The sequence below is a fragment of the Apaloderma vittatum genome, unplaced genomic scaffold (assembly GCF_000703405.1).
Source record: "Apaloderma vittatum isolate BGI_N311 unplaced genomic scaffold, ASM70340v1 scaffold9690, whole genome shotgun sequence".
Classification (NCBI taxonomy): Eukaryota; Metazoa; Chordata; class Aves; order Trogoniformes; family Trogonidae; genus Apaloderma; species Apaloderma vittatum.
In genome coordinates, this window is record NW_009696196.1 from 42,251 (window position 1) to 62,094 (window position 19,844).

At 39.0% G+C, this 19,844-nt stretch overlaps 1 protein-coding gene across 1 annotated transcript; it reads right to left on the minus strand.

Annotated features, from left to right (window-relative positions):
• Positions 1 to 2,420: 2,420 nt before the first annotated feature.
• Positions 2,421 to 19,757, minus strand: CA13 (carbonic anhydrase XIII). Its single transcript, XM_009873927.1, has 7 exons — positions 19,639 to 19,757; positions 13,980 to 14,200; positions 9,999 to 10,117; positions 6,658 to 6,753; positions 5,811 to 5,873; positions 4,770 to 4,925; positions 2,421 to 2,534 (listed from the first exon to the last, which is right to left on the minus strand). The coding sequence occupies exons 1-7, from the start codon at positions 19,755 to 19,757 to the stop codon at positions 2,421 to 2,423; spliced, it is 888 nt and encodes a 295-aa protein (XP_009872229.1).
• Positions 19,758 to 19,844: the final 87 nt, after the last annotated feature.

Here is a 19,844-nt window from a genome sequence, read left to right on the forward strand (position 1 = left end):
TAGCTTTCAGCCCAGATGCAGTACCATGCTAGGTCAATCTAGTGTGAACACAGCATCTCACATTAGGAAATTACTGTGAATGATGTCTTCTTATAAAATGTTTTGCATAACTCTGTGAAAACAGTCAATAGTTCAAAAAAGCTCTACAGAAACTTTATGGACAACTGATTGCACATCTTATCACTGCCAGAGACATCTCACTTCAAACATAAAAAAGATACCTAACACCACAATGCCCAAAAATAGACTTCAAATAAGAGGTGACAATTTTTTCCAAAACTAGAGTTGCAGGCACTAGGTATAGAACTGCAGCCTTCTCTGTAAAACTTCAGTGTGTTCAACAGAAAATACAGGACACGTTCATAAAATCCATTTTTTATTTTGATGAAATAAATCCTTTTAAATATCAAAGCACTGGATCAAATCCACTGTTTCCAATATGTAAAAAACATGTAAAACATTTGTTTCTGATATGAATTAGTAGCCTTATTACATTATCTTCTGAGGCAAACAAACTTTGTGACCTTCCTGCAATTTGTAAACATTTTGGTCATGTTCTGCAGCTACTCACATGACAAGGAAACACATCAGATCCAACACTAAGTCTAAAAAACGGTGTGAAAACACTCAGAACACTCCTGCTCTCTGCACATGCACTTTCCAGATGTCGTCATTCAGAAAGAACCAACCTAAGGTCTTTTCAGCTGCATTCTTCTCCCTATGCCAGAAAACAAAAAGCGCCTGCAGGTTTTTCCTCTTTGGTTAATATTTGTACCTGCTGCCACTGCCAAACACCTTTTACTCCTCCCTTGGCCTATCTATGTTCTTTCATTCAGAAAACATTCAGATGGCATCGCAAGGCCCTGCAGCAATAGTAGCTATATTCTAGGGAGGAGAAAACAACAAAAAAAAATCCACCTATCTTAAACTAAGCTAAAAAATCTATGGATCTATGTCTAATTTATTCGGTTATAAGGAGGTATATAAAGTCAATCCTGATTGTAATTTCCCTCATGTTTGTCCATCTAAGATCAAAAGACCTGTTGAGGTAAAAGGCAGAGTCTATAAAACCTATAAAAAACCAGTCATGGAATATGAGTTCATCAGAAGTACTACAGAGATCGTTGCCTGTGAAACCTCTAGCTGCCTCTTTCAGGTTTCACTGGGTTTTCACTATGTAATTCTCACAGTCTGAGGGTAAATCAAATCCTATATTAAGCTACATCCTATGACAAGTTCATTGAAAATAATAAAAATAAATTTGGCATAAAACAAACAATTATATTCAGATAACAAAAGCTCCAGAGAGAAACACAGGCGCTAGTCAGTTCAGGAAGACAGACATTTCAACACATTGCTATTGAGGGCTGATCTTTTATTAGATATCAACTTGATTCAAATTTCTTTGGCTTGCCCTAACTGCTGTCTTTGGTTTTTGGAATAGAAGTGCACCACTCAAGTTCAGCTACGACAGCAGAACCTCAGCCAGTACCTGAGTAGTGCTGTGCTCCACTGCAAGCTGTGCGATACACAGCATGCTGCAGTGTGCCACATGTCTAGGCTGAGACAGTCTGCCTGCTCCATCTCTGCCTCCTGATTTTAAGGGGTAGGAGTCTGATGCTATACAGATATAGCGTTACAGTCCCTTATTGCTCACCAACTGCAACAGACTGGATTTAGGAAGGAACAGTTCCCTCTATGCCTTTCCACCTTGTCGTTTTCAGGTTTCAGGGCAATCTAACTCACTCTGCGTGGCAGAATTCTGGAATACCTAATCCACCTGATATGATCCTGCAATATAAAAAATCCTTCTTATTTGCTTTAAAAAAACCAATCAACCAGTGCATTGTTATGGCTATGAAGCAGTCAAATAACAGGATGATATAAGTACCTGTTTTAACTTAAATGCTGTTAGTCATCACTGCTTTTTGTAGGAAGGTAAGTATGGCATGCAGAAGTCAGCAATGAAATTGTATCAGCCTTGAAATATCTTTTTCTTAAGAATTACAGTGGTAAGTCTTATACAGAATTAGAGACCAGAAGAATAATCACAAAACATCCTTTACTGCCATTAGTTTCAGGGATTCTGTTCAGTAATTTGGTGGCAAATTCTGGGCAACTCCTTCACCACATCTGACCCTCATGATTAGCCCTGCCCTCTGGGCATGCAACTCTAACGCCTCGATGCTCCCAAACCAACACAAACTCAAACACAGTCAGACCTGCTAAAATTGATGAGCCTGCAACAAATCAGGACGTACTTGTCTGTGAGAAATGACTGCATGGAAACTAGTAAAAAAACAATACCTATTTGTTAAAGCAACTCACAAAAAATTAAAAATTAAAATCACAAAGTGTATTAACTATTAAAATTATTTCAGCCTTTGGTTTCAGAGGGAGACTACTTTGGCTTTATTCCTTTAATTCCTTCTGACTTCTCGTCCCTTTAAAGGCTGGGGAGGCCGGTAGTTTCTCAGCAAGCAGCAGGCGACCTCATCCTCAGCAGTGCTCAGGAGGCTGCGAAATTTGGCTAGCTGCAATCAAAAGAGACATAAAGTTCAGCAGAAAACCTTCAGGCTCGTACTGATGAAAAAGCATGTAGTAAATACTAAAGATACTTGCCACCTCTTTTTCCACCAGGAAGAAAGGAACTGTATTTTTCTATGGCATATGGGGAATGACAATTTCACCACTTTTGCCCTTGCGAATGAAAAACAATGACTACCAAGAAAATCCCCCAAAATACCTGTCAGAATGAAACTGTGCATAAAGATTGCTTCCTATACTCACACTTTGACTTCCATAACCTGATCTAAAGCAGGGGTTTTATATTTTATAGTTTAGAGGATTCTGGAATGTTTCATGCCAAAACTAAGATTTCCTATGTGCACTTTCTTGTTCAAATAGCATATTCACAGTTAATCTGGAATAGTGTTTTTCATATATTAAACATGTACTAAAACCAGGAGAGATTACATTTTTTCCCCTGTGAAGACACAGAACAAGCAGTCACTCATACCTCAGCATAAGCTTCTCTGCTTAAGCTGATCTCAGCAGAAATCCAGATCAGAGCTCCATGTGTAAACCTCAGTAAATCTGAGTCTAATTTCTGACCTGAAGTTTAGTATTTTGTCTAATTTCTAATAATTTCAATATTTACTATTTCTACATACCACCTTACTTTTCTTCTAGGTTACCAAAGGCAGGGCAGCACAAAAATCAGTCCATTATAAGAAAGGACTTAAGTTGTATGGCATGTTGCATCTTAATTACATTAAAAGCAAAAAAAAAAGTCAGTACTATCTTACTTGATCGAATTCTAAAGCTAACATTTGCAATCAGGCTACCTGTGAATTTTTAAAAACTTAAAATTTATTTTTAATTTCTTTCAACCTGAGAAGCACACCAAAAAGTAAGTAGTAAATTGTAAAGCCCTGAAGAAATATAAACCTGAGGACTAATATTAAATGGCAAAAAAGTATCAGTCATGGTGATGACTGATCAATCACAATGGTGGGCATTACTGGTTATAAACACTTTTAACTATATGCATATTTAGATTTATAAGAATATAACATATTTATACTTTAATACATAAGATACAGCTACAGTCTGAATAATAATAATCACTGTATTTGACATTGTTTCTGACACCTCTGAACCTGTTACACGTGGCTGCTTGCATACAGTGTTTGACATTTTAGAATGTATTAAGTATAGATTATCCCAAATAAGAACCTTTTAACATGAACAATGCCTTGCCTTTGGGAAGTTGATATCGTAACACAAAAATTTTCAATCCTAGACTCATATGCATTGCAGTGAGTCTTACAAAGCCAGATAAGGGGAGTGGGGAAAAGATACAGGTGAGAAAAATGCACACACTAGGCAAATATGTGACTCCAAATCAGTTACAAACAGGCCTGGAGGTCTTCTGACTAACAAGCATCCTGTTTAGTGAGCTGTCTTAACATTTTGGCTGAAGTCACCATTTCTGCTGAGGATGTGGCGTAGGATATTGAATTTTCTGGGGTATTTGTAATATTGGCTCTGAATCAGACAAACGCTGCGGTACAAGAATCTTCAGGGTTACAGCATGCCCAGAATATGGATAACATATTACAGGTGATGTAGCTATCAACATTCCATACTAGAAGCTATGATCTGATATACTCAAGTGTCTCCAGTGGGAAAAACTCTTTATACCTAAGATGATCATCCCACTGGGTGTCACTGCTGCAGCATGAATATATAGCATGAAGCTTAAGAAATGCAAGTAGACTCTTGTGTGGCGTCACACTTTTACTAAAATAGCTTCACATAAAATCCAACTTACTACAGTTGTATTTGCTTTTCATTATACTAGTAAATTCGTGAAGTTTTACATATATGGAATGCAAGAAGAAATTTACTATTGATCTGCCAAATAAAAATTCCAAAAAAGAGGTTTGAGCAGGATATACAACTAACTGAATCAAACGGAATTCCACGATTTCTAAGTGCCACCAGTATCCTTTTTTCCATCAGTTCCTCGTGGGTTATTTTCAACTGTTAATTTTTAGAGTATGCAGATTCTTTTTAAAAATAGATAATAAATAGTTGTTACGCAAGGAAAGGCAACAAGAAATCAGGATAAATTTGACATATTTTGTGCTTTCAAAATCTGCTAATGCTAAGGCCTGCAAAAAGTATATTTTTGGGTGGTATTTACAATTACATGTCTCAGAAAATCAACATTTCTGTAGCAGTGAAAAAAACCCCAAAAATACCTGTTCAGAGCAAACACTTATGGGCTCTCTCAGAACAATCCAGATGACACTCTCAAGCAGAGGTGGAACAGTGAGAGAGCCAAAGTAAGTCCAGTAGTCCAGGGACTTGGGAAGCAGACAGCTGGGATCAAAGTTTGTGAACAGTGCTTTTTTACCCTGCGGAAAAAAAAAAAAAAAGCTCATTGTGATTCTAGATTGAGTATATTTAGAATTTTTTTTTTTACAGAAAGTCAAAAAAAAAAGGAAAAAACAGGGCAATATTATTTAAAAGCAAGAGTCCAAGGTGAAGCATGCCAAAGGAGGTAGAGGTAGAGCTGGTTCCACTATGGAGTGGGCTGGCAGCATCCTAGATGACCACAGCAGGTGAGCCAGTGCCCTTCTGATGAGGTCCTACCTCTGTGACAAGCTTTGCTGCTGCTACCCTTGATGCCAGCAGGACACCATCAAAGGTGTCATTTCAGCTTAGGCTCCTCGTAGCTGTAAAGTACCATGAGATGGAAGTTGGAGGGAGAGGTGAGAAGATGTTGCACTTTCGGCATGGTCTCTATGGGGCTGGCAGCGTAACCCCACAGGTCAGTGCTATCTGCTTCCCTCCCCATTCACTCCGCCCTGGCCCACGGGTTACTGCTTCCTCTCCCTGTTCCAGCAACCAGGCCAGAGTCTGGCTGATGTCTCTCACACATACAATAGATATTTGTAACTCATCCAAACTGGGGAGGAAACCTTTCCCTCATCTTTTTTGCAACTTTCCATAAAGTACATTCTTCCCCTTGTTACTATTCTCATAGTAACACATTTGCCAGACGCTAGGTTCTGTGAGGAATTAGCCTTTTCCTCTGATCTTTTATTGTATAGAAAACATTCTTTGTCTGCTCAGTTTTCAAATTTACCTAAAAAGAATGCTCCAAAGCTTTCCCAAATCGGAGTTAGGTATGGATAGCTAGAAAGGACGAGAGAATATGAAGAGAATAACAGCCAGGTTACCAAAAAACTCAAAAAGCAACCACCAATATAAGTATTCTTTAAGAAGCATTCATTCACCTTGATTCTGATGGTGTCCAAGCGGTCAGTAATCTTCTTCAGCTGTGGGTTGCATTCACCAATCTATTAACACCAGAGAAGAAAGAAATACTTGAGCTCCAGAGAAAAACAGAAAAAAACAAATAATCAAAAAGCAAATGCATGATGAAATTGTTTTATGTAACTTTACTTAAGTGACTGTGAGATCTTACAGATTTTTTCAGTACGAGCCTGTGACTAGCTGGTCCTTGGAAATAGCACTAGTTGTTAAGAAGATCCATTCCCTCACTGACAGTATTTTTCTGGCTACTCGTAGTAGTTATTTCAGATACAAAAGACTCAAATTTTACAGTGCAAAGGAATAGAAGCAATTTATTTTACATGGTTTTTATGCAGTATATTAAAAGTTGCAGGCTTACATCTGAAATTTAAATTGCCTAAAACAGCAAACCCATCATTCTTATATATCATGTTTGCTGGTTTTTTTTTAATAATTTTTCAGAAGAAACTACCATCTCAGAAACAAACCATTAAGGAATCAAATTTGAATCACATCAGATTGCCCTCCTGAAGAAATCTGTTAGTCAAGTACAAATTATTTGGATCCATATAGAGACAGCTGAATTAAGTTCCACATCTTATGTTGTAGAGGAGTGCAGGCTAAGACAAAGTGAAGAATCTGATATTTTTAATCTTCAAGGAAGCACAACTTTCTATACTAGCAAGCAAACAATATGAAGGAAACAGTATAATTTAATGATCACATAAAACAAGTATCTCTTCAGCAATAATTATACCAAGCGTTGGTATTATGCCTTTGGGCACATAATACAGATTTATTAGAAGGGCTGAAGTATTCTTTTCTTACCTTCAGAAATACAGCCATGACTGCTAATCCATCTGACTGACGAGCTGCCTCGACAAAACTGGAATACTTCTCTGAGTTCCAATGGACCACATGAAGCTGAAAAGCAAGAGACACAGACAGCATCAACTCCCGCTGAACTCAAACAGTCACAAATTTTTACTACAACTTTACCAGTTTTGATACTCTACTTTGCTCTTTTTTATTCAAAGCCATTCAGTTTTTTAAATGTAAGTATTTTTAGAAATTGGCAAATATGTAGTTCACACAAATGGGAAAAAGCATTTCCAGTGGCTGTGATTATTAAAAATTTAGCAGCAACCAGCACACTACAGTGCCTCACAAACTGCTGTTGAGTCCCTAGATTTTGAGAAGAAAAGCTAAGATAAGATATCCCATGGTTATATAACTAAAGGTTTTTAATCCATTTTTCATATAGCTGATTCTAAAAAGTGACTGAAAATCATGAGAATGTTATTAGTTGCTCCTCTTTCTCCTTAATCAAGTTTTCAGCAACATTAATCAGCCACATAAATAGCTAGAAAACAGGCAGAGGAACACACATTAAACTTGCATTGACCTCTTTTCCCTTGTTTAGTTTAAGCTGCACATCAAAATTTCATTTTTGCTATTTTCCAAATGTCATTTTCTATGTTTACCACTAGTTAGGCACCTACAAGCAGCTTGTTTATCTCAGGTTTGAGCCCTTGCTTTTCCAACATGCATTATTCTGGAACTGTCCTGTCGTAGTTGTTTAAGCAGCTTAAAGACATCACCTAAGCCAGGTGGGGAAAGGAAAAGCCCGCGATGTCTACCCCCATACCACCTCAGTCCCTCCTTCCAAGCCTGGTTTCCTAAATCCTGGCCATGCTCCATGGTGGGAGCTCCTGGTTCCTGGGAAGCGCCAGGATGTCCCAGCCTTGAGCACCGGTCTGACTGCCAAACGGGAGAGAGCACAAACACTCACACAACACTTAAGGCTAAGCACAAACATCAATTACTCTCGCAAATCTTCTGTGGATTAGTAAATCTTATTATCCATAGTTCTGAGATGAGGAAAGAGAGGCTCAGAAGAAGGGCATGGGATTGGCTTTTCTAAAATCGGTGACCATCTTTTCAGAGTTTGAACTTTAGGAGGGCTGGAAAGCAGCTCCACTGAATGACTTTAAAATGGAACACAGCACTTCAAGACCTCTAAAGTAAAAGCCATTTAGGAAAGCTGGAACTTGCTTTATAGGTTTTCTATGGGAAGCATCATAGCTGTGTGGCTGAAATAGGAATCTAGGAGTGTGAAGACTTTAAATCTCCATCCTTTCCTAACCTCTATGAGTTTCAGTTTTACATATCTGTAAAATGGATCTCTTACTTGGTGTTACAGAGTATAATTAAAGTTTGTTAAGCACTTGGGCTTTGAAGTGCTGAAACATTACTTCCAGCAAGTAAGGAATCCCACTGAAATCAGTGATAATACACGTATGCTCACGATGCGCTGGCTCACAGTTTCAGAGATCCTTGAAGGAAAGTTACTAAGAATATTATAACTTAAACTGGGAAGCTAACACAGTCCACTACTACACCATTCTCAGATGCACTGAGGTCCTGGAGCTCATGGCACCTGCACCACTCACTATTACAAATCCACAAAAGCTACAACGAACAACTTTTAAACAATTACATCTTTACGTACACAAAAAGGAAACAGATACTCTCAGTCAGAATTGACTTTTATTATGGATTTTAAAAAAGCGAAAAAACAATGAAGAACAAAAAGCAAAATTCCCGTAAATTAATAAAAGCCCACTCCCTCAAAGCTTTGCCACACAACCCCCAACCCCAAGCTGCTCCCCCCCCAAACCAAAACCCCTGAAACAAACAGAGCTGTGAAGCACTTTTGGGTACAGCCCCATTCTCAATGGCTCGTGACTTCTCTTTAAGGAATATATGCCGTCTTACCACCGCTCTGTCACTGCAGCTTGTGAAGAGACCTTGGTCAGACCATACGTTGTCACAAAGAATGGAGCCATGGATCCCTTCTGCTTCCTGGGGAACTTTGCAGTCTTCTTTACCTGTACACTAAGTCTTTCTTCGATTCAGTCGATGTTTTTTCTTGAAATCTTACACATCTTCCTTACGAAGGTGAGCACTGAAATCATCTTCATGTCTCCCTCTGAGGTATTTTCTTTTGTGTGAACAGTGCTCAGAATCCTTGATCTTAATTCTGGGTTTCTTATCCCAAAGCCAAAGTGACATCTAGAGAGCTTCTTGTGGAGGGTTACCCAACCAACAGGTAACGGAAAGGTTTTTAGACTGGCTAGAAATTCGGAGATATTTTCTCCTTCCGTTTGGTTTCTTAGATGGGAAACATATATACATTTTCTCAGCTAGAAATTTGGTTTTGGTACTTAATGGCTTTAAAGCACCTCTATTAATTCTTTATATTCCATCTCACCTGGTTCCTGTGGAAAACATAAGCCTTTAAACACTGCAAATGTCACTTTTCCCCCTTAGTATTAGAAAACTGGTTTTTCTTCTGACCACTACGTCTTATAGCATTTTCAGCAAAATCTGATCACACCGCTGTGCATACATTTCATATTTTTTCTTCTTTAGTATTATGTCTTTCATTTGTCCATTACCATTTACCTTTTAAACCTTTTACTTCTTTTTAACCCCAGAAAACTCTTCCACTGTCTGAACTATGCATTCTTAAAGGTCTCAGCCTCATCAAAATACACCACGTTACTTCCACTGGCAAAGAAGAATCAGAACACTTTTTACTATAGGCTACTCAAACGCACCAAAGGAGACAGAGCAGGAAGGAACTCTCCATGCCAGAGCAGACGGTGCATTTCTCCCTGTGGCCTCCTCCGAAATACAGTACCTCCACAAACAGCAGGCACCCCACAGATACTAAGGTGCAGTTCTCAAAGTCATAACCATCACATTGCTATAGGCACCACAAAATGCAACACTCCTAATTCTAGCATAAACTTTATACTGCACAGGCCCCCAGTCATATAATTCTGTGGTTTGTAACTGAAGCTGACTTTGAAAATATTCTCCAAGGAAGAGACAGCGAAAGACAAAGTTTAAAATAACTCTTGAACTTTGTGTCTTGCTCTTATCAAGCTTGTCTTCTGTACTCCTTTTAAAAGCCTTTCCAAAGCTTTCAAACAGGTTTTCCTTTGAGAAATGACCAAACATGCAATACTCCAGGAAGACCACTTGTCTTTTGACAAAATGAGGGGAGAATGAAAAACGGGAATAGGAGGGGCAACATTATTCTTACAATGGAAAACCAGTCACAGGCTTAGAGGAACAGCTGCGTCCATGTAAAGCCTTACCTCTGCCGCGTACTTCATCCCATCCACAGTGTGCTCAGAGCCAGCTTCATCGTTGGACCCCCAATGGAAGTGAATCTGGCGCAGCCTGTAGGTCCCACTGAGCGGCCCCCCGGTCAACACTGGAAACCCAAGCAGAGGAAAAGGCTTCACTGAAGGAATAGGAGCTGTTACCCACATCCTCTCATCTCACACTGGACTTCAGTCTTCAGACAGTCTCCTACTTCTGAACTGCTGTCTCAAATGGCTTCTCATTTCTGTGAAGCATTACAGAAACTCTCACTTGGACCACTAATGGGTATGTCGTTATCACCAGGTTTGTCTTGCTATGGGTTGGATCTTTCTCAGATGATGGGAAAATATTTCTGTTTTGAAAGTGGTTTCCTCTCTTGAAAGTATTTAAAAGAATCATTGAGAAATTAAGCTTAAAATACAGGGTTTATGAATAAAGGGGAGGATCAGAAAAATATAATGTGAACATAATTTCTTCTCCTCTTTAAAATGTGGAGAAAAGAAGGTGGAACTTTCAAAAAAATTCAAGGCGCTCTCCTTCATTTGCAACTAGATCCAGTTACATTATGTTGAAGTCTGAGAAAAAGGACTGTATATTAATAGAAATAAAATTATGCCAACACTACATACGCATTGTGCAACTGCAGTATTACTGACCCTTCATTAGCCAGGGCTGGAAGGAATGTCCTGTGAGGAGTGGCTGAAGACTTTGGGTTTATCTAGTTTGGAGAAAAAGAGGCTGATGGGTGACCTCATTGCTCTCTACAGGTTCCTGAGGAGGGAAAGTGGAGAGCTGAGCTCTAGCTCCTAGTATCCAGTGACAGAACGCCTGGGTATGGTTCAAAGTTGCACTAGAGGAGGTTTAGACCAAACATTAGGAAGCATTTCTTTACCGAGAGGTTGGTCAAAGACCAGAACAAGCTTCCTGAAGACGTGGTTGATGCCTCAAGCCTGACAGTATTTAAGAGGCATTTGGACAATGTCCTTAATAATGGGCTTTAACTTTTGGTCAGCCCTGAAATGGTCAGGCAGTTGGACTAGGTGATCATTGTAGGTCCCTTCCAACGCAAACATTCTATTCTATTCTATTCTATTCTATTCTATTCTATTCTATTCTATTCTATTCTATTCTATTCTATTCTATTCTATTCTATTCTATGCCATGCCATGCCATGCCATTCTATTCTATTCTATTCTATTCTATTCTATTCTATTCTATTCTATTCTATTCTATTCTATTCTATTCTATTCTATTCTATTCTATGCCATGCCATGCCATGCCATGCCATTTTTCACAAATGGGTGAGCTTTTCACTGTTTTGCTTTCGCAGGTGCTCATCTTTTGCTAATCAGAGTTGGAACCAAACTACCTCTGTGCAGAGACTTGAAGGTGAATCCTATTCAGAAAGATTCCTTATTCTCTGCAAAACAAATTACTCCACTGTTCCAGCTCCATATCTTCTCCGAGAGTTCGGGAATTAGTCTGGGCTGGTTTACTGGCTCACAATAGAGATTTTATAGGGATACGATAGGAGCTTTAACTGGACAGTTTTAAAATTAAGATCACTGGGGAGGACAACCATAATTTCTTCTCTTACAGGTTTACTCCAAAATCTAAACTTTGTAAGGAATGAAATACATCAAATAAAGATAAAAGAAGAAATTCTTAAGTTGCCTATCTGTAATACAAGTAGCCTGGTTGATGAAAAAGAACTGGAACTGTTTATCTGTGGGAAAAATATTTGACCTCTTTAAAGCTTCAACTCAAACCCATGCTTTTATAGGGGAAGGGGAAGTGGCACTCCTAGAACAAAATCCTTCTTTCAAGGACTGAAAACTTGGTGGCAAGTGATCCTAGAAATGTGTAAAGATCAGTGTTGTGACTGGCCGATTTGTACCACATCATCCAGTGATGGCAAAACCCTTCCATTTCAACATTTAAGGAAGAGGTTAGTCAGAAGTGATTCAAGGCAAGTATCAGTATTTCAAAGTTTGAAAAGAGCTGGAAGAACAGATCGTTGAAACATCAGTAGACTAATTTCAGAAAACGGTACCAAAGAGAATAAACAGAATTAAACAGTTACAGACTTGACAGCCCAGTTTCAATGTTGGCCATAGTGAAAAAATAGTTCCTATGGAAATCAGTTAATAATGTATTAAAAGATTATAATGTATTTAGTACCAATTAATTTGATTTTTTTTTAATAAAACCAACATATGGCAGGAGTGCTTACTTCACAGGAGTGCCCCAGAGGCCAAATTTTGACCCTAGAAAATTCAGTATTTTTTGATCAATGACCTGAAAGAAAACAAAAACATTACTGATAAAGTTTGTCAGTGACAAATATTAGAGAAAATAATGAATAACTCAGTTAATGGATACAAAAGGATTTGAATTATTTGGTAAATAAGGCACGATAACGGCCAAAGTGTAAAGCTATGTGGGTGGAATGAAGAATCTAGTAGATACACAGAAGATAGAGAGAGACTGGGGATTACATTTGTTAATTATCTGATCAACATCTGTCAGTGCTTTGCCACGACATGAACTATACCCTTGGAGATATGGCCTGAAGAAAACAGTAAGAAAAGAATCACATTACAAATGCTTTGGTACCAATGTAAGTCTACAGAAAGAATTTGTTCTGGCTCTATCACTTCAGGGATGGAGTCAGAAAGTGGAAGAGGTTCTTGGTGCATCCATATTAATATTTATTACTTTTAAAAGGAAAAATGAAGTTTAAAGGTTGAGTTAATCTATTCACACCAGAAATAAAGTGCAATTTCTTTTTTGTTTTTTTTTTAATTGTGAGGGGAATCAACAATTAGAACAACTTACCAAAGGCTGTGGTAGGTTCATCATCGCTGGAAATTTTGAAATCAAAACTGTAAGTTTTTCTAAGAGATGTGCTTTATTTCACCCATGCCTACTAGGCTTGAAACATTAATTCTGCTAAGTCCTGTGGCATTTGCCACACACAAGGTCAGAGTAGATCACTGACGGTCAATTGATGGCTTTCAAGCAACTTACTTTGACAGAAAATTTAAGAATTAGACTAAGACCATTTAGGAAAGCAAAGGATGATGCTGTCTCCATCTATGCCTATCTCTTTTGCCACTATAAGCTAATACGTCCTCAGGACTAACAGGCAGGGTGATCAAAAATTAGTCCTCCTCTGGTTTTGACCCTTGTGAAAACATTATATTGGCTTGGATCCTCCACTAAGCTTCACGCAACCACAGGAGGATTTTATTGCTTGAAGAATCTGCAGTCTTACAGTTTCAAGGGGAGATGTGCTAGCTTTCCTACCCTCCAAGAGAACGTTTTAAAGATGAAGGCACTAATGTTACCAAGACTATGCTAAAAAAGAGAACTTCTAAATAAGAATTATTGCTTGCAAAAAGGGAAGCTACATAACCTAGAAAAGACTAGGACAATTAACATTTTTCAGAGTAGAAAAGGGATTGCTTGGGTTGTATTTCATTTGTTCCGTATTGGCTCTTTCCTGACACAAGAAGTCCAGGTATGGATTGTATAAGGGAAAAAATACGTAACCAAACTTGCAGCTAAAGTCAGATAAGAGACTTGAGAGATTCAGTTGGAATGAACCTGTAATGAGACACAAAGGATTCATCTGCAGTGAGAGAGAGCAGCATTTGAAAAATTGTACACAACACCGTTCAAACAGTGGGGCTGGCACTACCTAGCTGGTTGGGGTGGATCAAATCATGCCTGTGAAAAGGGAATGAATCCTCACACTTTCTCAGAAGTGCAATCACGAGCTCACGTCCGAATATGTTCCTGCACTGTATCATGCTGAAAGACAGGGAAAACAGCAATCTCCCACCTGGAAGAGCAAAGCCTTACTGTCCATGAGGAGCTCATACCCAGCAGTGAGATGTGCCCAGGCTGTATGTACTCTATTCAGAAGACTGTGGAAGAGGGCACAGTGCAACAGGAAAGGAACAAACCTGATTTGTTGACGGTGTCATCAAATTCAACGCTGGTGGAGTGCCCATTGTTAAGGATGATTTTAGCAGAAGCCGGATCATAATTGGGATTTAGAGGTCGGAGAGAGGGATCATACTTCGTTTCCTCAGTTTTGATGTCGATGGGTGACTGACGATCTCCATTAGCAACAGGAAAAACCTCCTTCCAGTGGGCAGGCCCTGCAATGCATTGGAGGAGAAGTCTAAATTGATGTGCCCTGCTTCATATGAAAGAAATCTCTGCTTGAATTGTTCTTGTTTGCATCTTTTTAATTCAAAAAGGGTGCATCAGAAAAACACAGATCAAAACATTTAGCTACCTTCGCTGCACCACATTGCAACAGCAGCTCTCAGGACCCTTTTATCTACTTTGCATGGTGTATCTAACTGTATTTGGCCTTTGAACAAGGCCACATGCAGCAGGTAGATATATAATTACAATTAAGACTCAATTATGTGCAAGACATATCCAAAAAATACCCACTGCAATCGAGCATCCTGTATCCAATACATGCTGTGCCGCCATAAATTTTTGACATGCTATTTTTGCCTGATATCATGTCTCATTATGTCTTTAAGGATTACCTCTTATCTATCCAAATTCTCTGCATTAAGGTTATTTTTATACCTTAGTCACTGGCTACAAAAGACCTCAGAACACACCTTCTGCTGAATGAGATGGAGAGATGTCAAAAAAGACAAGAAGGCTGAGTGCTGCATGGACTCTCTTGGGGCCTGATGGCAGTGCCAGTAACCTAAACATGACCGCACAACTGATCACCGCCTCCCTGCAGACCGGCTGTCACAACACAAGAGTCACCCTTGAAGTCTACACACCCCCTCCATGTATGGTGCTGACAAAATCATCCACAGAGAGGAACACTCAGGACAGTGCTGTCTCCACGAGGTTTGGATTTCTACCACACCTCCTGCTGCTAAATAAGAGTAAGTCTTCCAGATACAGACTTGTACCGCGATTCACCAGAATTATCTAGAAATTAAAACACTAAAGAAGCGGCTAATCAATACTAGTGATCTTTGCTCAACCTTTCTCTCTCCATGCAAGCTAAGTCAAAGGTCAGCTGAAAAGCACTCTCACTGTAAATCAGCAATATGGATATGAGAAAAATGGCAAATTTCATTCTAAAATAGTAAGCGAAGTTTCACAGATGAGATGTGTGAGGTGTTTGTTCTTATCTACCAAGGATCAGAGTGCCCTCAGTAAGAATACATCTGCCATTGTTGAACCTTATTTTAATAATAAACAACATAGAAAGAGGCCATAGCAGAAAAATTAGAACAATAAGTTGCTTGAGAAATATGTTCTATTAGGATGGAAAAGATGGTAAGGTAAGGTAAAAGCAGAAAGTGGAACATGGGAAAAGGGGAAAAGAGGAAAAGTCTGCAGAGCTAGTGATGTTTCAGTATTATAATGAACATAGCACTTGTTTTTAGCTCCAGACTTATCATGAGTAAGAACCTAATAAATCAGCTAAGAGACACTGGATATAAGAAAAACTTAAATATGAGCATAAGAAACTAATCTTGTAAAATCTGCACCATGGAAAATCCTCCTAACTCCCTATACTGAAGGTAACTGATCTCAGTTCAAAAATCAGCAGTATGTTTAGGTCTTTCTGAATGGCTTAGCACTTGAATAAACATGATGACAAAAAAGGGTTAAAATGTATTACGCTGTGATTAATAGCCTAACATCAAAAGTTGTCAGATAGTTTTCTCAATAGAAGACTTCAATAGAAGCAAACATAGCTCAGAAACTCACAGGTGCTGAAATAACCCGAGTGTCCCGGCAGTAAATCAGGGAGGGATGTGCCCCACGGCGCCGTGGGGAAGCAGCTCGCTGAGCCACCTGGGCAGAGACTGATTCTCCTCTGGGCAGCACCGAGAAATCCAAGAGGGAAGGAATAGCTAGTAAAAGTCAGCCTAAGACTTAAAACTCCAGCAGAACAAAGGCAAGGGCCTCCAGTCTTGAGTTTGTTAAAAAGTCCTTTTGTTAATGACTTCATTAACTAAACTCGCTAAGGAAACCGCTTCTAAGGCAGAAGATCCTGATGGTTTCAAATATAAAGCTATTTAAACTTAATTCTTCTCACTTAACAAATGGTCATCAAAGCAATTCAGTATTTTAATCACACACAGTACAGTGTATGATGCTATTTTATTTTGGGTTAGATCTCAGTACCCTATAGTTAGAGATGCAATGCACAATTTTAAGCATATGAAACACCACTTCATCATTTATACCTAACTACTGTGATTTGGGATGCTTAGAAAAAGCTTATTGCTACTTGATTTTAATGTTTCAGATATTCCTTAAATGAGGAAAGGCAAAATATATTTATATGCCTCACTACTTGATCCTATTCCTGCATCTCAGAAATAACTATAGTTACTGTACATTAAATAATATGAATTATTTGCATTCAGAAATTATACAAGTGTGCCAAAAAGAGGACCCAAGGCTGTGATTCTGTTATCATTCAACACTAAATTTCAGTTCTAAAAAGACATTGTACCTGTACTTGCCCTTAGCTTGGATGACAAAAATCATGTTTTGCTCTGGTGATTAAACATCTCTCAGTAACAAAAGCCTGCCAGAAATCTGATCTTTTAAAATATACAGGAAAACATAAAGAAACTTCAGCTAATTTGGTACTACTGGTTAGATCAAGTGAATTATATGCCTCCATCTCAACATAATGTACAGTTTAGTTTTCTGGATGTGTACTTTAAGACATATCCAGGAAAGTATAACTGACTGATTCACCTCCCTTCATTTTTTAGTTTATCGAAGGAACATGATTAAATATATTAATTTGTGAACTTGGGAAATCCCCCCTCCTGTTGATGAGAAAATGTTCTGCTGCTAGAGGAGATTACATAGTAGCTCTTAACAATCATTGTGACCAAGAGATAGGACAAAAAACTGAATCCTCTGCTCCAAAGATTGCCTGCTTTTATTTTGAACACAGAATTACCAAACACAATACACACCTCTGTCACTTTTAGATCAGACTGTCGCTACTTACTGTACACACCAGCACTGCACACATTCAGTTCATGAAATAGATCTCATCATGAAGGCAGCTATGAATTTGTCAGAATATATACAGAATATGTAGGACTTGCTATAACAGTGGTGCTTTTTCATCCAGCTGGAGTTGAAGACCATGAGTTTCAGCAAAAGGATTCGCTAACTTGAAACAAGCCTAGCAAAGACAGGTATGAGATAAGGTTCAGTCGCAGTGAGCCTCTAAACTTGTATAAATACAGCTCACAGAAGTGAAAAAGTTGTTTGGGTTCTTTTTTGGACAGTTTTCTATTATATGCAGAAAGTCTGCTAACTTGGTATGCTCTGCCATTGGCAGGATCACATCCTCATTTATGTCTAAAGAGAATACATTGCCCAGTTTATCATATAAAAAAAAATTATAAAATTACGTTTGCAAGTAAGTTAGTTGCATATTAAGTTTCAGTAAGAATAGCTCAAATAAAAATAAAGAAAATTCATAATGGGTAAATTAAGTGCCGTTTTTAAAGCAGACATCAAAATTACGTAATTATTCTCAGGGAGAAAAAATAGTATGAGGAATTAAGGTTGGACTCAATGACCTTAAAGGCCTTTTAAAAATTAAATAATTCTATTATTTTATGAACTCACATCCCTTTTTATTTATAAAACACCTTAGTGTTACTGTAGTAACTAGACCAAGAGACATTTTCTCAGAAAACACAGTATGTGTAAGTACGTTCTATATATTTTATTAAACAAACAGTAAACTGAAAGGCAGCTGATTCTTGATTTGTCTTTTAACTAAGGCAATTCTACAGGTAAATAAAAGTACTGTTTCTGTGAAGGGGAGAGAACATTCCCCTTTGCACTTGAGAAACCTTGAGCAGCAAACGCATACATGCGCGATGACACACTGAAACCAGTTTCCCAGATCTCAGTATTATGTCTCCATACATAAGGCAACATCAAAACTGTACGGTAAGAACAGTGGGAAGAAAGCAAAGGCAAAGGTTTGCATAGAAATAAAATAAGGCCTCTTTGCATCTCAGAAATACACGCATCAAAGCAGGAGAAAACATTCAACTCTGCAACGCCCCATATCCTTATACATAGATACGCCATATATGCAGACATGCATGTGTAATATTTGACAGTTCACTTTATGCACATAATGATTTATATTGCAGTTATTATGGCTAAGGGCAAATGAGTTTTCCCCTGTATTTTTTTTTTAAAAAAAACCAAACCCACAGCACTTTTATCACTGCAAGCAACAAATACAGGGCGAATGCAGATGTCTTTCCAGCTCTTCAGGGAGTCAGCTTTAATATATGACTGCACCCAGTTTAACTGATTTCACCTTGTTTCTGCCTCATTAGTTACAAAAGTTAATCTTAGTTCCAGGAAAACTATTTTCAGGGCTGTGCAGGGCAATAATTTTTTTTCAAGAACCAGAGCAATCTGTTGCATCCGCTATTCAGCCAAACAAGAAACAAGCAAAACTAATAAAATAAATGCATAAAAAGAAAAAGGCTGAGAAATAAAACTGATGCTGGGGGAAGAGCAGTGAAATGTTAGAAATCCCTGTCTCTCTCCTTTAGTCTCCTGTGAGAGGCAAGGGAAAGGGGATGGACTGATGAAGAACTACCCACCCCCCATCTGCTGGGGGCTCCAGGAAAGGGGAGAGAAAGCCAAACTACACTCCAAATATGTTATCTGCCAGTAAACGGAGTTTTAAAGGAGAAAGGGGGCCTCAAGTAAAGTCCAGGGTGACCCTGATGGAAATTCTGATGCCTTCCCCTTCCTAGAAGTTGAGAAAAGCAAAAGAGGAGGGATAGTATAAGGGAGGGAAAAGGGGTTTCTTATCTGGGCAGCACAGGTGAAGTCCACAGCACTCTTGGAAACCATATGGAGAAACAAATTTGAAAAACAAGACCCATTTACGTCTTCAGGGGAGGGGTAGAGTAGACTGCACCACAGTAGATAACACGCCTAACCATTGCGACATCACTGCGATCCACCACCACCCAGTTTTTCAGGAAAAGTATTTCCATCCATAAAAGATGGAACAAAAGGACCAGGAAGGAAAGGTAGTACTTGCGCAAACAGTGTTCCAAACTTCAAGTAATAACATACACGAAGCACAATCCTGTTGGCATTAGTATACGTTAACATATAGCTTTCTCCTTTTCTACCATGGTGTTTTATTCCTCTATGTACTCTAAGAGGCAACATAAGTTATTCCATTTATTTTATCAGAGCTGAGTCTCCGATTTACAAAAGCGCTTTCATTTCTACCTGCATGACTTGTGAGCCAGCCTGCACACAGTAGAAGCGTTTGCATGCCTTACCATGCAAAACAGAAGAAAGTCTTTAAACCTCCTGATGAGCACATCTTGAGACTTCAAAGACCAACAAGATTAAGGAAACCTCGAAACAACTAAAATCCAAAAGCATGTCCTCTTAGCTGCATAGTTATACATTCAAATGGCCGATTCCAGCACCTAGTGTTTCCCACCGTGTGACAGCGGCAGGACACAGCCGGGACCAGAAAGGCTGATACAGCTGATACAACAACTCCGAGCACTGTGACCGTCTAAAAACTACTCGGTGCGCACCCGCAGCTGATCAGCCAGAGGAGCAAACGCAACCCCTGCAGGGAACGAGCCGCGGAGCCACCCCCCGACCCGGCGATGCTGCACGTCTCTCAGCAGCCAGCCTCGCATGACTCCCGGTCAAAAACCTGCTCGGTCTCACGTCGCAAAGCTTCGACTGCGTTTCCCCTCGCCCGGCTTTTCTCACGGGCTCGGTAG

Bases quoted from the DNA above. Each gene is read 5' to 3' on its own strand.
- CA13 (XM_009873927.1), bottom strand. From the start codon at position 19,757: ATGCGAGGCTGGCTGCTGAGAGACGTGCAGCATCGCCGGGTCGGGGGG. The intron at 4,926-5,810 runs GTGAATGAATGC...TTTTTTCCGCAG, and splicing joins TGGACACCATCAGAATCAAG to GGTAAAAAAGCACTGTTCAC. The intron at 2,535-4,769 runs GTATTTTTGGGG...TTTTGATTGCAG, and splicing joins TAAGTGTTTGCTCTGAACAG to CTAGCCAAATTTCGCAGCCT.